At 40.0% G+C, this 15,270-nt stretch overlaps 1 protein-coding gene across 1 annotated transcript; it reads left to right on the forward strand.

Annotated features, from left to right (window-relative positions):
- The first annotated feature begins 4,216 nt into the window (after positions 1–4,216).
- On the forward strand, positions 4,217–14,061 carry cyld2 (cylindromatosis (turban tumor syndrome) 2). The gene is made up of 14 exons (XM_028575996.1): positions 4,217–4,418; positions 4,856–5,307; positions 5,610–5,739; positions 6,460–6,707; positions 6,788–6,956; positions 9,030–9,162; positions 9,607–9,711; positions 9,994–10,073; positions 10,697–10,763; positions 10,841–10,973; positions 11,080–11,188; positions 11,306–11,424; positions 11,529–11,733; positions 12,002–14,061. Exons 2-14 carry the CDS (start codon positions 4,873–4,875, stop codon positions 12,202–12,204), a joined length of 2,136 nt encoding a protein of 711 aa, XP_028431797.1. The 5' UTR covers positions 4,217–4,418; positions 4,856–4,872; the 3' UTR covers positions 12,205–14,061.
- The last annotated feature ends 1,209 nt before the right edge of the window (positions 14,062–15,270 follow it).

Below are 15,270 nucleotides of genomic sequence, written 5' to 3' on the forward strand. Positions count from 1 at the left end.
AGAGACAGTGAGTGGGTACAGTGAGGATGGATGTTACTCTTGAAACAAAACTTAACAAGCCATTAACATTCAGTTACAAATGTTCTGCTTGTTCATCTCAACTGGCTGATGGCTCACCACCAAGGGACTTTACCTGTGACTGGAATAAAAACTGGTGAAAGGATACAAATATAGCCTAAATAGTTTACAATACTGGCTCTCAGCACACAATATGCTGCTGTATTTATTATATTTTCTCCTACTGTCATCATCATATATATATATATATATATACAGTGGGGGAAATAAGTATTTGACCCCTTGCTGATTTTGCAGGTTTGCCCACTTACAAAGAATGCAAAAATCTACAATTTTAATCATATGTACATTCTAACAGTGAAAGACAGAATCCCAAAGAAAATTCCAGAAAATCACATCATATGAATTTATTAAAATTGATAACCATCTGATGAGGAAAAACAAGTATTTGACCCCCTGGACAAACAGCATGTTAATATTTTGTAGAAAAGCCATTATTGGCCAGCACAGATGTCAAACGGTTTTTATAGTTGGTGACAAGGTTTGTGCACATTTCGGCAGGGATGTTGGCCCACTCCTCCCTGCAGACAGCCTCCAAATCATTCAGGTTCCGAGGTTGTCGCCTGGCAACTCGAATTTTAAGCTCCCTCCAAAGATTTTCAATCGGATTCAGGTCTGGAGACTGGCTAGGCCACTCCAGAACCTTGATGTGCTTCTTCTTCAGCCACTCTTTTTTGTTGCTTTGGCGGTGTGCTTAGGGTCGTTGTCGTGCTGAAACACCCATCCTCGACCCATCTTCAGCTCTCTCACTGAGGGAAGGAGATGTCGGTCCAGAATTCCACAATACATGGCCCCATCCATCCTCCCCTCAATACGATGGAGTTGTCCCGTCCCCTTGGCTGAAAAGCACCCCCAAAGCATGATGTTGCCACCACCATGCTTGATGGTGGGGATGGTGTTCTTTGGGTTGTACTCGGTGTTCTTTGCCCTCCAAACACGACGAGTTGAGTTGAGGCCAAAAAGTTCTATTTTGGTCTCATCTGACCACATCACCTTCTTCCAGGCCTCTTCTGAGTCGTCCAGGTGGTGAATGGCGAACTTCATGCGGGCCTGTACATGTTTCTTCTTGAGCAGGGGGACCTTTGCGTGCGCTGCAGGATTTCAATCCATGACGGCGTAGTGTGTTACCAACCGTTTCTTTTGTAACTGTGGTCCCAGCTGCCTTCAGTTGATTCATCAGTTCCCCCCCCTTGTGGTTTTGGGATGATTCCTCACCGTTCGCATGATCAGGGACACCCCACGAGGCAAGATCTTGTGTGGAGGCCCAGACCGAGGGAGGTTGGCGGTGGTGTGGTGCTTCTTTCATTTCCTGATAACTGCACCGACAGTTGATCTTTTCTCTCCAAGTTGCTTTCCAATTCTCTTGTAGCCCATCCCAGCCTTGTGCAGATCAACAATCTTGTCCCTGATGTCCGTAGAAAGCTCTTTGGTCTTGCCCATGGTGGTGATGTTGGATGCTGGTTGTTTGGGTGTTGACAGGTGTCTTTTATACAGGTAACGAGGTGAGGCAGGTGTATTTGATGTAGATAATTGGTTCGGATTGGGGCTGTGTCTTAAATAAAGACTAACTGGCTTGTAGGAGCCAGAATACTTGCTGTTTGTCCAGGGGGTCAAATACTTGTTTTTCCTCATCAGATGGTTATCAATTTTAATAAATTCATATGATGTGATTTTCTGGAATTTTCTTTGGGATTCTGTCTTTCACTGTTAGAATGTACATATGATTAAAATTGTAGATTTTTGCATTCTTTGTAAGTGGGCAAACCTGCAAAATCAGCAATAGCATATATGACGAAGAAAAGCATAAAATCCTCACATTGGTAGAGCCAGTTGATATTTTTTTCTTATAAAAATGACTGATGTGATTAATTGAAATTAGTTATTAATTTTCTGTTGATCGACTGCTCAATTAATCAACTAGGCATTTCAGCTCTATTTCAGCTGATAAGTCATAAATCATAATATTTTAATATTTTTGTGTTATTTCTTTTGTGTCATATTGATTGCCAACTCTACTGCACAACACCAAACCAACTTATCAGTACAACGTTGAACTTCCTGTTAATTTTCTCTCTGCTATTCATGCTGAAGTGCTTCACCAGAGGATCAATTCCTCCCAAACCTCTCCACCCAAGTACGACTCCATCGTCCAGTCCCTACAGACAGAGCTGATTTCTGGACAAGTAGTAGTCATGGGACCAGATTACCTAATTGTGTCAGTTGCAAGGTGATGCTCTAACTACCTGCAGTCTGACATAAGGAGGATATGTTTGGTATGTGCTGCTGGGCACGCTGACATTCTTTTAGGTCTTGTCTTTATGATCTTGCAGTTCCTTGAGCATGACATTAAGGAGCAGAATCATAACATGGTCAGGTGTTGTTCTCAACAGCCTCATGCTTGACTTCTCCTGGCCAAACAAAAGCCCAGGGCAAATCTTAACCAACCAGGTGCATTACCATTGGAAATCTCACCCAATAAAATCAACCAGTTACAAAAATATAATATGGCTCACTGTTTGCTATTGTGCTATAGAAAAACAGAGTCCAGCCAGGAAAGAGGCCCCTGTCATCTATCATGCCCACAATAGTGGTGCCAGCGTGGCATGTGGAATCTACATGGCACTAAGCAGTTCAGCTGGATAACAGAGTTTGATCACTTTACAATGTAGAGGTTTGGACTCTGATTCAATGGAAGATGTTAGGATTTTTAATACAAAAACATATACAATTTAGACTTGTTGTGTGCTTTAGGTGTTGATCAATGCTCTGTCCTTCCATAAAGAGAAAAATGACAGCCTCTCCCTGAGAAGACTCCAATCGCAAAGTCAGCCAAACAGACCTCTTGTTGACCGTAAGTTGACATTTGCCTTTATTGTTATTAGTCATATTCTTCCTACTAATAATTTCCTACTTTCCCAACTCTCCCTCATCAGCGGAGTTTCCAGAAGAGAGTGTGCATTTTTTAAATGAAAAGGACCACGTAGTTCAGAGATTGAAGATAAACTCTGGTCCAGGGGATCCTGAGGAACAAAGATGACATTACAGCCATAACAGTGCCTCAATTATCTGATAGTTTCTCATAGTTTTATTGTTCTCATCTCATGGACTTTATTTTTTCATAAATATCTTCCCAAGAGCATATTATGAAATGGTAGTATCTGGATAAGCTCATGTTGCACTGTATGATGTAAATTTATGTTGTTCTCCAGTGTGATACTGTTATGTTATTGTGATCACCAGCCAACAGAGGGCAGTCTTCAGACAAGTACTTTCTAATAAAGAAGGCAAAATTGTCTACTCATAAGAATTGTCTTAAAACTGATATTATGAAATGGATTTTTAAATGAAGGACAACAGACCGGTTTTATGCTGGTCACTATGCTGAAGAAAATGATGGCTGCTATGTAAATCTGATGTGCATACCAACTGTTCACAGGGTATTACATGTCACATGTTAAGTCTGCATGCAAAAAAACATGTCACTCAAAACGTTGCACCAGAGGAATTTGTTACATTGAACATTTTTCTAGATATTTGTTGACACTGTTCCTGTCCATCTACTGGTGAGTAATATTTCAGTGTGTCAGTAAACTATAGTGACCTCCCATGTGTTTTGTAAGATGACAATGAAGCCTAAACAAGCAGAACAAGTGAGACTTGTTGTCTTCATATAACAATATTTCGAGAAATTAAGCTGCACTGGAGGCTAAATCATATGTAAGAAAGGACAAGAAGACCTGAGTCAAAGGTCATGAGATGGATCTTAAAATGTGTCTCTTATATGCAGCGAAGCAAACTGAGGACAACAGCAGTCCAAGTTATAAAAATATGTTCTGTCTCAGAACTTCAATAATATTTAATGCAGACAGATTTAGAGTTCAACTTAAACTGACTCTAAACTGAAAAGTATATGGCTTAAAGCTATAGTCTATGTATTTCCCTTAGACAGATAATTAATTAAAAACATAATGCAGACCAGACTTCATGTTACAGTTTTAGTGCATTGTCCCCATCATATTAAATAGGCAGTTGTTGCATGTCAAATGAGTAGCCACTTTCAGTTTAAAGATAGTCAACAATATCCTCCCTTTTCTTACCGAGTCTACAATCATGTATTGGTGCGGAAATCTCGTGGAGTGGGCAGCTTCAGGGCGGAGAAGTTGGGAGCTGCCAAGTGGGCGTTATCGGTCACACGCAGGTCAGAAATGTAAACGTCTGCAGGTTAACCCACCTACACAGTACAAGTCAAGAGGAAGAAATCTGCTGTTGTGGAGAATTAATTAATGTTGCAACAGTGGCGCAACCGTTCGCGGAATAATTGCTCTTGACAAATGAAAACGGTAAGTAAACCAGCGGTTTCTGTTTTCTAAAGGCTAAACCGACTCTCTAATGAATATTAGTTAGGAGAGTAACATTAGAGCACCTCGGGTTGTTTGGTCGAGTGTCCTAGATCTAATTTATAAGCTAGCTGTCGTGCAGGGACGTATTGGAATTGTCTTAACATGTAATACAATATTCTTACAATTGTAGCTAATTCGAAATACTAGTGTCATGCCATTGTTTGTATTGTCCACGACACACTGAGTAGCCTACTGTTAAACAGGAAATTATGTTTTTATTTGAAATTCGAGTGTAATTACTGTTCTCCCAACTTTGTTAACAAGTAGCCTTATAGGATATATTAGGCTACAATGTAGCCTACTAATGTACTCCTGTTGTATTGCTACAGGTTAACTGTTTCTATAAGCATATTTTCTGCTTCTAAACTGTTTAACAGAATATATAGGTGGAAATATGGAGCCCAAAACTGTACTAAAGGAGAAGTTTTTCATCGTGATACGCGGGAAAACGAGGAAAGGCTTCTGCCGAGGATGTATTGGCCGTGTGGAGGCAGAGTTGCAGCCCGGAGAGCTGATGGGGCTGCTGTACTGCGGTGGCAGCAATGCAGGGAGCCCTAAGAGCGGAGGCATCGTGAGGAGGGAGGACACATACCCTCTGACCCGCCACCAAGCCCAGCTACTGCTCTTCGTTTACCCCGCAAGCAAACGCCTGGAGCTGCTGTGTAACCCCCAGCTGTTCTCGGCTATCTGTAAACTGTCTCAGGATGATCTGGTGGTGGTGAAGCACAAGAAGGGACACCTGCCAGGGATGGTGAAGAACCTGATGCGAATTGGGAGGAAGGAGAACAAAGACGACCTGCACATGCTTGGCTTTGAAGTGGAATTTGTGGTGGGTAACATTTTATTGTTCTGGTTTATTATTTGCAGCATCAAAGTGTGGGGCATAATGAACAAAGTAGAAGAGGCATAGCTATATTGATCAGCAGGTTTCTCTGAATAATCGCACATACACACTAATATAACCTCAGGAAATATATTGAGACTAGGATGACCATATAATTTCGGGTGATCTGTTATTAGTTAAAAGATTGCTAGAGATGCGTCACTCTCTGTCATTAGTGCAAAATGTGCACATGCACAAGAACGTTTATCTGTGTTCTGTACAAGTGTTGAGTGTCTGTTTTCTTGTAGGACAGTGATCACAATTTGTCATCCAAGAAACCTGCCCCTCTGCCCCTGTTCAGTGTGGCAGACATCGTCCAGGTGGTCCCATCTTACTCCCTTCCCCTCGGACTGCACTGGAAGGATGGCCAATGTGGGGGTTAGTAAAGTGGTAAAAGTCGCAGCTTGGTCTGCCTCTTTTAAATGTGACCTTTTTTTTTCTTCTTTAAAGATGATTTTTTTGGGGGGCCTTTTTAGGCCTTTATTGTTGATAGGACAGCTTAGACTTGAAAGGGTAGAGAGAAGGGGGATGACATGCAGCAAAGGGATGCAGGTCAGAACCGAACCCGTGGTTACTGCGGCAAGGACTGAGCCTCTGCATATGGGCGTGTGCTCAACCAGGTGAGCTACCCAGACGCCCAACATGTGACATTTCTTAACCACAAGATACTTGCTAGTGATGTCTTTTTGAGTTATCGAACTAAATTCCTTTTTAAAAAAAAAAACAACAACAAAAAACAAACTAAACCAAACTTACCCTTTTGGTCAAAAAAACAAAAAAAAAACATTCCTCCTCTGAAATCAGCAAATCAAATCCTGCTATTAAAAGTTTTCAGAAAATGACTAACTCCAGAGGGGGCGCAGAAGAAGCAGTCCCAGTACACAACTGGAAAAACTGGTCCTGTTACTCTGGAATGTAAAACAGCAGATTCATCACGGGGTCTGACATTTTGTCACATTGTGAACTCTGAGCTGTCTACATGCCTCTTATGTAACATGTTCAGTTTTAGCTAGATGCCAATCTGATGAGGCATCATGTGACAAGCTTAAAACAAATGTCCTAACCTTCAGCCTTTCCAAAACCTTATACTCTCTACAGGTCTAAACAGAAAAGCGGTGACGCGCATCAACTCCATGCCGAATATAGGATCTTGTGCACGACAAGTGAGCAGCAACGATGCAGAGCAGAGTGTCATTCAGAGCCAAAGTTCAAGCACATCTCATGTGCCTGTGGAGGTGGGATCCATGGTGGAGGTGGTGTCCAACACAGGGATCACAGTGTACGGGGTTGTCCAGTGGTTGGGGGACATTGAAGGGAAGACTGGTGAATGGGCTGGGATTGAATTGGTGAGTGACTATAACATTTTGTACGTGTCTGTCAGCTTTAGGCATTTACCTTATACTTGTTTTGGTTTTAATTGTTTCAGGACTATGAGGTGAATGGCTGCTCTGATGGGACGTATAGAAGCCAGAGGTATTTCACCTGCAAAGGGAACAGGGCTTTGTTCATTCCCGTCACAAAGTGCAGTCCTGATAGCAGGTTCTTCTGCTCCTCTACAGGAAGGGAGACCTTCAAACCCACTGACACACCTCCAGGTTAGACGCTTCTCCCAGTTTGGTGGGACACACATACACAAGCAATTCAAATTGACACAAATTTTAAATTATTGGTAGAAGTGTTTTTCAAAGTAAAATGTGACTATTATTTTTTTATTTTTACCCGTGTTACATTTTACTTGTACAAAATAAAATGAAGCTTTAGGCAAATAATATGTTAAAATCCCGGGTCACATGGGAACAAGATCTGGATCACACCTTCAGGGATAGTGTCTGGGAGGCAATATGTGCAGAAGCCCAAAACTTCTCCTACAACAGCTCTTACAGCTTAATCTTATCCATAAAAAAAAATGCTTTATCAAACTAGCCTTGATCGCAGGCAACAAGTGCATTGCTATCATGTGGAAAAGCAAACTTCCCCCTCCTGTCTCCTTATGGTTGATGGAGGTTACCTCGTATATGGCCTCAGAAAAAATGATGTTCAATCTCAAAAAGAAACCTCATGTATTTGTAAATTGCTGGAAGGACTTTCAGCGGTACCTTAACAATATGCTTCAGCCTGCTGGGCAACCTCTTCCATTGGTGTTACAATAGGCACGGATTTAACTCCCTTCACCCTGCCACTACTGATGCCTTAACTTCCTGACTTTGTTGAGCTTGACTAGAGGTCCAGGTTTTTTATTTTTATTTTTTGTTGTTGTTGCTTTTTATCATCATTATCATTGTTACTAGTAATAATACTGTCACCTCTTATAATTTTTACCATTTGTTTGGGTGCTGGGTGTTGAGTAATAACTGCAATTACTACTCCTTTCCTGAGCAATGCGGGCTTACTCTTTTTTTTTTTTTTTAAGATTATTTTTTGGGCTTTTCCACCTTTTAATTTTTGACAGGACAGCTAGGTGAGAAAGGGGAGAGAGAGAGGGGGAAGACATGCAGGAAATCATCACAGGTCGGATTTGAACCCTGGACCTCTGCTTCGAGGCATAAACCTCTCGGTACATGTGCGCCTGCTGATCCCACCCGGCCACGGCTTACTCCTTTTTGTTACCGTGATTTGGGGAGAAGTAGCGGGCCTGGGTTGGGATGGGGTTAAAATGACATGGCAGTGTTTCCTCTGTGTTGATTTGACCGTGGCGGCCCCCCACGGCAACATTTCTGCCCCTCACGGTATCAGAAACTGGGCTGCATTGTTAGAGGGCATGTCGGAGAACGTTTGTATTTTAGGTGCATTATTTACATGCTGTAGTGACACTTTATTAAGATAATGTAATTAATAGTGGGTTTATTGTTATTTGCTACAGAAAGCCTATATGTCAAGATCAAAGTTGGCCTATATAGCAACTCAAAAAATACAGTTCAATCACATCTGAAAATATGCCTCATTGTGTGTGTGAATAGAGGTGAATTAAATATATTAGTTTGTGTCGCAGCAAAGTGTCAGTTCTGTTTCATGTGGGGGGGAGGACCTGCCCCCACTGCTAAAAAAAACAAATCCTAAAGGAAACACTGCATGGTCTTTTGTTACACCCTTGTGTTATTACTTCTTTTATAAAAAATATCAAAGAAATTGTTCCAATAAATAAAATGAAGCTTTAGCTTAACCTAACATCCTTTTTATAATTGTCTATTCTAAACTGTTGTGGACACTAGTACACTAAACAACATTTAAACTGCTGTAAAGGACACTTTGCAAACTCTGAAATGTTGATCAGGGTGCCAGTGTTATTTAAAGCTTTAGTATTTTTAGTTTTTTATTAATCTCAATTACCTGTAATTATGATTCACACAACCTCATAGAATCAGTTTTGAGGAACTTGGCGTTTGAGGAACTTGGCAGGATTTAGTGAAGATAAAATTATGCAAACGACACCTGTTAGTATTTTTTTTTATCAGTGGAACATTTGACACTCCTTGTGAACTTCCTGCTTTGGAAAAGCAGAATAACCATTATTCATAAAGACCTGTGTGATTGTACAGTTAAATGTGTTTTAAGCCTGGTGAGAAGCTATTGCAGAATACAATGTTTCTCAAATCTGACGTTACTAGTGAAATGATGAGGTCTGTGTTAAAATGCCAACATCTCTTTTTTTGTTTGCTGGCTGTTTTCAGTTCCTCCATTTGAGGACACAGAGGAGAATGCACCACCTATTCCTGAATCAAAGGCATTGTCTTTGTTAGTGGGAAAAATGAAAGGGATTCAGGGTCACATCAACTCCTGTTACCTTGACGCCACACTCTTCAGGTAAAACCAGTTCACCACCTCGCAGAGCATTTGATTCTCAAGTAGCACACTTTTGCAAATTCTGCTTAGATTTACTCTAAAGCAACTACAAGAACTTTCATTTTGTGTTGATTAATTCGGTAGCAATAGGGTTAGGGCCAAATAAATGTTAGAATCCTTAAATCGTTTTGTCTGATTTTGCGGGGTTCCCGGAAGAGGCATTCAAAATAACTATATAGAAATAGCCAATCTTCTTACTCTCACTGATGGTCTAGTTTGCTTATGTAGGTCCTATATAGGCATTGGTGTTAAATTGAGACTGTTTAATAACCAGTTAAAAGTTCCTTGTAGTTGCTTTAATCTCTCATTATGTAAATAAATTTTATTTGGAGATCATGTACAACTAAATGGAGCATGGTGAACTATATTCAGAGTTGATATAACAATGTGTTTTTCTCTTTTAAGTTTGTTCGGCTCATCCGTGACCCTGGAAAATATCTGCCAAAAGCCTGCTGACACGGACAAACCCGTAACCTGCACTCTTAGAAAAATAGTCAACTGTTTGCGCAGGTATAAACCGTGGCTTCAAGACTTTGCTTTTCTAAATCCTTGCATTATCATCTAGTCTGCAAAGCACGAACATTATAACATTTTACATAGTCTCAACTGGTAAACAAGTACACTCTGTCTCAATGATATGGGTACTCTTTATTCACTAGCTAACAAAAAAAAGTGCGTGTGCTCAAAACCTTCTTACATAAGAAGGTGTGTCTTAATTGTTTTGGTGTATGCAGCTATTTCAGTGTATGAGTTCTTGTGTTTGCTCACTGGTAGCCATTGTATTTATTGCAGACAAGGGTTTGTGCCTGCCGCAAGTGTGATGAATTTCCGTGAGCAGCTTGGCTGCGACACCTTCCGAACAGAGGAAAAAGGTACACATCCATATTTTGCAACATGCATTGTTAATGTTAATGTTAATTACATTCAATTTAACGGTGTTGAGCAAACGGGGATGAGTTATTTCAAGTCTTATTTCAAAGTTAATCTCATTTATCTAAAATGCATGTTTGATGCTTTAATATTTCATTAATAACAGAACTTTCTCTAATGTTAGGTTGGAAACCTAATTTAGCCTACCTGTTGGGTCACAGACTAAAGAAAATGACATAAGTTTACCCAACAGTGACATCTCACCTCTATTCGGGACTGCTAGTTTTGGGTGGATTTGGTTTATCAAGGACACAGGCAAAGCAGCATAGCACATAAAATAAGCAAAACGGAAACATCAAATCGTACAACTGTGTTTAACTATATATCTTTAAACGCTACAGTTAATGGCTGAAAATGACACCAGAAATGAAACCGTGTGCTGATTTCACATTTCTAAGCAATCCAAATAAGCCAGTTGTCCACCCGGAAGTGATTGTTGTGTTAGCGCAACGTCATGGTAATTTGGTCTATATTCCAATAGAATAGTCTTTAGTCGTTGCAAAATAACCTAAAGAAGCCTTCTGTTGCAATTCTGTAGGTTTTTAATTGCTTTGCTTCACTGCAGACCCAGAAGAGTTCATCACAGTCCTCTTTCAGAAAGTGCTTTGCATGGAGCCACTGCTTAAGCTCAGGTACAATCTTATTTCTTAGTTAAATATCCTGTCCTATTTGACTGTGTTAAGTTACTGAAATTCTGTTTCTTTTTTAGATCGAGACAAGAAATATGTCACGGTGCCTATACCTTCCAGGTCTTTCTAGAAAAAGAACAGATGGGACCGATGCCCACTGTCCAACAGCTGCTGGACACATCCTGCCTGTCAGGAGACCTCAAGTTTGAAGAGGTGAACATGTGCTCCTCTTAAAATGAAAAGAAGCTGGGGGGGTAAATCAAGTTTTCTTCTTTACAGTAATGTAACTCCAATATTGCCTTTCCTATTTGTCCCTCAGATGCCATCCTGTCTAATGGTTCAGATGCCAAGGTTTGGAAACAAGTATAAGATGTTTTCTCACATCATTCCCTCCACTGAGCTGGACATCACAGATCTTCTATACAATTGTGAGGAACAGGCATAATCGATTAAGTCATAAAGGATGTGAATTGAATACTACTTTTTAATAGTGTTTTTGAATAGCTTAAAGATGCTTACAGATCACCTACTTTTTTTCATAACAGCTCCAAGGGAATGCTTCGTTTGTGGGCATCTGGCAGAGTACGAGTGTCTTCATTGTCTACCAGATCGCAAATTGCAACCAGGGAGAATAAAACAGTACTGCTCTACCTGCAACACACAGGTAAAACCAGATGGCTTGAAGCAGAAGATGGTTTTAGATGTCAAGTATCCCACTCACCTAACTTGTAAACATGTATAACTCTATATTTTCTATTTTTCTTTAAGGTTCACACACATCCGTCGCGGCAGGGTCACTCCCCCAAAACCCTAGCAGTACCAGCAGATGTAGCCTCTAATACTCCTGTGCCCAGGCACAAAATGCAGCTGTCTGCTGTGCTCTGCATTCAAACAAGCCACTATGTGTCCTTTGTCAAATACGGCTCTGATCCTCACTCCTGGCTCTTTTTTGACAGCATGGCAGACAGATGCGGTAAGATAGATTTCAGCTTGTTTATTTGAATTAATAGGTTGTTTCTCATTTGTGTCATTATTAGTTACCATACAAGTAATTTTATTCTGATGTTTGTGCAAACTATGACATGTTTTGTTTTTTCTAAGAAGTGGTTACCCTTGACTGCCTTATTTTGTGATAAGGCAGCTTCAACAGTTTTGGATAAAGCCACACTCTGACGTCTGTGACTGTTTTTTTTATCACTTCTTGAGCTGATGTCTAATCTTTAGGCCACTCTTTCTTACAGGTGACGATCAACATGGCTACAACATTCCTGAGGTCCAAGCTTGTCCGGAGCTAGGTGACTTCCTGTCCCAGCCGGAGGAGGAGCTGGCTTGGTCTAACCCCTCCCAGGCTCCTGAACTTGTGCGCAGGTTACTGTGTGACTCCTATATGTTTTTATACCAAAACCCAACCACGCCACTTTCAAAACCCAACCATCAGGAATAGTAAACGCATGTGAGGTTGAGGACACTATGTTCCCATAACAGTGCCTTAATAATCTTGCTTCTCTGCTTAATCTGCAAGATTTTGTGTTGGTTATTACATCCAAACAGCAGGAACTGAAACATATGCTTTTAACATCATTTGGTGGGGAAATACAATATTGTTGAAGAGAAAAAAAACAATATAAATGTATTGTTCAGACATTTGACTATAAATGATCGTAGTCAAAGTTGATGTACTGTAGATAAGCAAGGAGAGAAAGAATGAGCAGGAAACATATTACACTGTGTACTCATCAGTCTTCATCTCTTGAATGTCTTGCTGTTATTTCACTTATTATTTAAACCAACATATAAAGATAAGATATATATATATAAATTACTTTTAAAGTAAATTGTGACATTAAAGGCATTACACACAAATGTATATAATCTAGTGAATGAATGAATTTAAATTCTTTTTGCCTGTTAAGTTAAAGTACACTCAAACACTTGTTGACATACTCCAGCGCTGACACAGTGCTGTGGAGACCTGGCTATGTGAGACTACTTGGTGACATGTTTGTTTGGTGTTGCATAATTTTAACTATGCGTTATCAATTGTGAACTAAAACACCTGAAGCCTCCAGGTCATATAAACTACATGCTTTTCTTTTTGATGGGCCGTCGCTTTATAAAAAGAAAATTGGTACATGTAGCCTATGTCCTTTTTGTATTGTATTTACTTCACTGTGTCAAGCAAACACAGAATTTCCTTAAGAAGATAAACCACTGCCTATCATGTTTTTTAGCAGCCGTTTACAGTGTGGAATAATGCATTGTAGTCAGTTCAATCAACTACATTTAAAACCTTTTTTTTTATGCTAAATCTTGAACTAAATGTTGAGTCTACATGATATATTATGGACTGCAATGCCATCTTGTGGACAAAAATGAAAAGAGCTTTGCCTTTAACATTATTTACTGAGATCCACCATCAAGTCTCAATCATCCCTAACAGAAAAACTTTTTTCTTAATACTAATATGTATGCAGGCCCATCAAACCACATGAGTATACGTTATTCTCATAACCTCTGAGGGAAAGAAATATTGGCTTCACAAAAACCGTGTTTAACAAATATTAAAGTGCAAGCTACCATGTCTACCATTGTCTAAGGTATGATTAATAAAATCATTTTAAAATTGTGTTTTTAGAAGCTGTCCTGTGTATTTAGATTAAATTTGATATAGTTGTACAGTGGTCATGCAACATGCAATTGTGTTTTCAACAATGTCCTACTGTCTTACAATCTGGTCTCTTTACTGAACCAATAGCACTATAGACTATACAATCGAGACTGACCACAGTAATCTTCCAAAGTGGTCTCACCGTTGCATTGCACTCACATGCTCAAACTACATAAACGGACACGCTATTACATTTTATTTTCAGATTCAAAATGGCACTTCACCAGCATTTGCTGGACTTCACACGACACAATATGAGACCAGTACGCCTCACTAGGTCAGTTTCACGGGCATTCATTCCAATCCCTCCATACAAAAACAACTATGGTCAGAAATCCTTTTTTCATACATACACCAACATTTTGAATGACCTTCCCCATCACATGAGAACACTACAATCCATCACATATTTCAAAAAGGCACACTAACTGTTCCTTCTCAACAGTTATACTTGCACACATTGATTTGTTAATGTATTGTCCGAGTGTCTGTATTGTTGTTTTAGTTGTCTGTATCTGTCTAGCCCATGCTAATGTCCTGTACAGGTGTTTCTGTCTTCTTGTGCCGCAACTGTATTGTTGTTTTATGTTTCTGCAGAACAGGAACCTGCCGGAAACCAGTTTTTAAACTGAGTCAGGCCCGTTTATATTGTAATTTAATGTTACTTTTAACTTTCCTGTATAATAAATGAAATGAAAACATCTGTCACTGCACCTTTTCATTTATTATCTAAAGAGGATTACGAAGATGAGACTGTAACCTTATTTTTAGGACATTTCAGGTGGTCATAATTCTGAACCATACCTTGGAATTTCAATTCACTCAGCAACTTACAGTTAGAATATCTTTGCCTTTGAGTTGTTAAGTGACAGGCCTGTTGGCTTTCAAGGTTGTGGAGGGCAAGAGCTCCTGTCCGTTACGTGCCATACATTCTGGCCTACACCATGTTTGAAATCATTAAAATGTGTATAGCTTAACCTCAGTCACATGTTTTGGACCTGTCCCGCTCTCGGTTCTGGAATTCTGTATTTGACTCAATCTCGGCCATCACATCTACCAAAGTCCTCCAATCACCCTTAGTAGGCCTGTTCGGTGTCCTGCCCGCTACCAACCCACTGCCATCCTACTTTACTGAACTGGTGGCTTTTCTCACATTATTAGCGAGGCGTGTCATTCTGATGCACTGGAAGAGCCTGTCTCCCCCCTCCCACACCCATTGGTGGCTCCAATGAAAAATGTTTAAAGATTTGGCAACCCTTCCATTGGTATTATGTGTCTCCAGGTTTGTAATTTTGTGTGGGTATTGACAAACTTTATCCTCTTGTTTTAAGTAACACCACTTTCTGTTATTAGTGCTTACCTCACCTCATTCAATGGTCTGTTGTATCTTACTCACTCAGATGTATGTAAGGGTCTGTGTCTGTTCTTTTTGTTGAAAACTCAAAAAATAAATCATATTTAAAAAAAAAAATGTGTATAGCTTGTCGATATGCATATTCATTTCGATATGCATATTCACTAAATGACATAAGGATGGGCATATATCCTATCTGAAAGGACAGGCTTCTTCAGACACGATGATGATGATGACGGTGAGGAATTTTATTATTAATACTACAAATAATATGTCCAAAGAGCTGCTTCATCCTTTTGCTGTCACTTCTCAGATCAATTGAATACAAACAGATAAACAAGTAGAGTACTGAACCTTGAGCAGCTTGTGCTCCTGATAGGCTACATGTGTACCCATCACTCAGGACAGTGTGACCATCGTGTGCCCGAAGAGCAACACGTTTTGATCAAGAGGAGGAGCTACTACTCTATACCATTTAAACTGAGGCG

Source organism: Perca flavescens, chromosome 4 (genome assembly GCF_004354835.1).
Source record: "Perca flavescens isolate YP-PL-M2 chromosome 4, PFLA_1.0, whole genome shotgun sequence".
Lineage (NCBI taxonomy): Eukaryota > Metazoa > Chordata > Actinopteri > Perciformes > Percidae > Perca > Perca flavescens.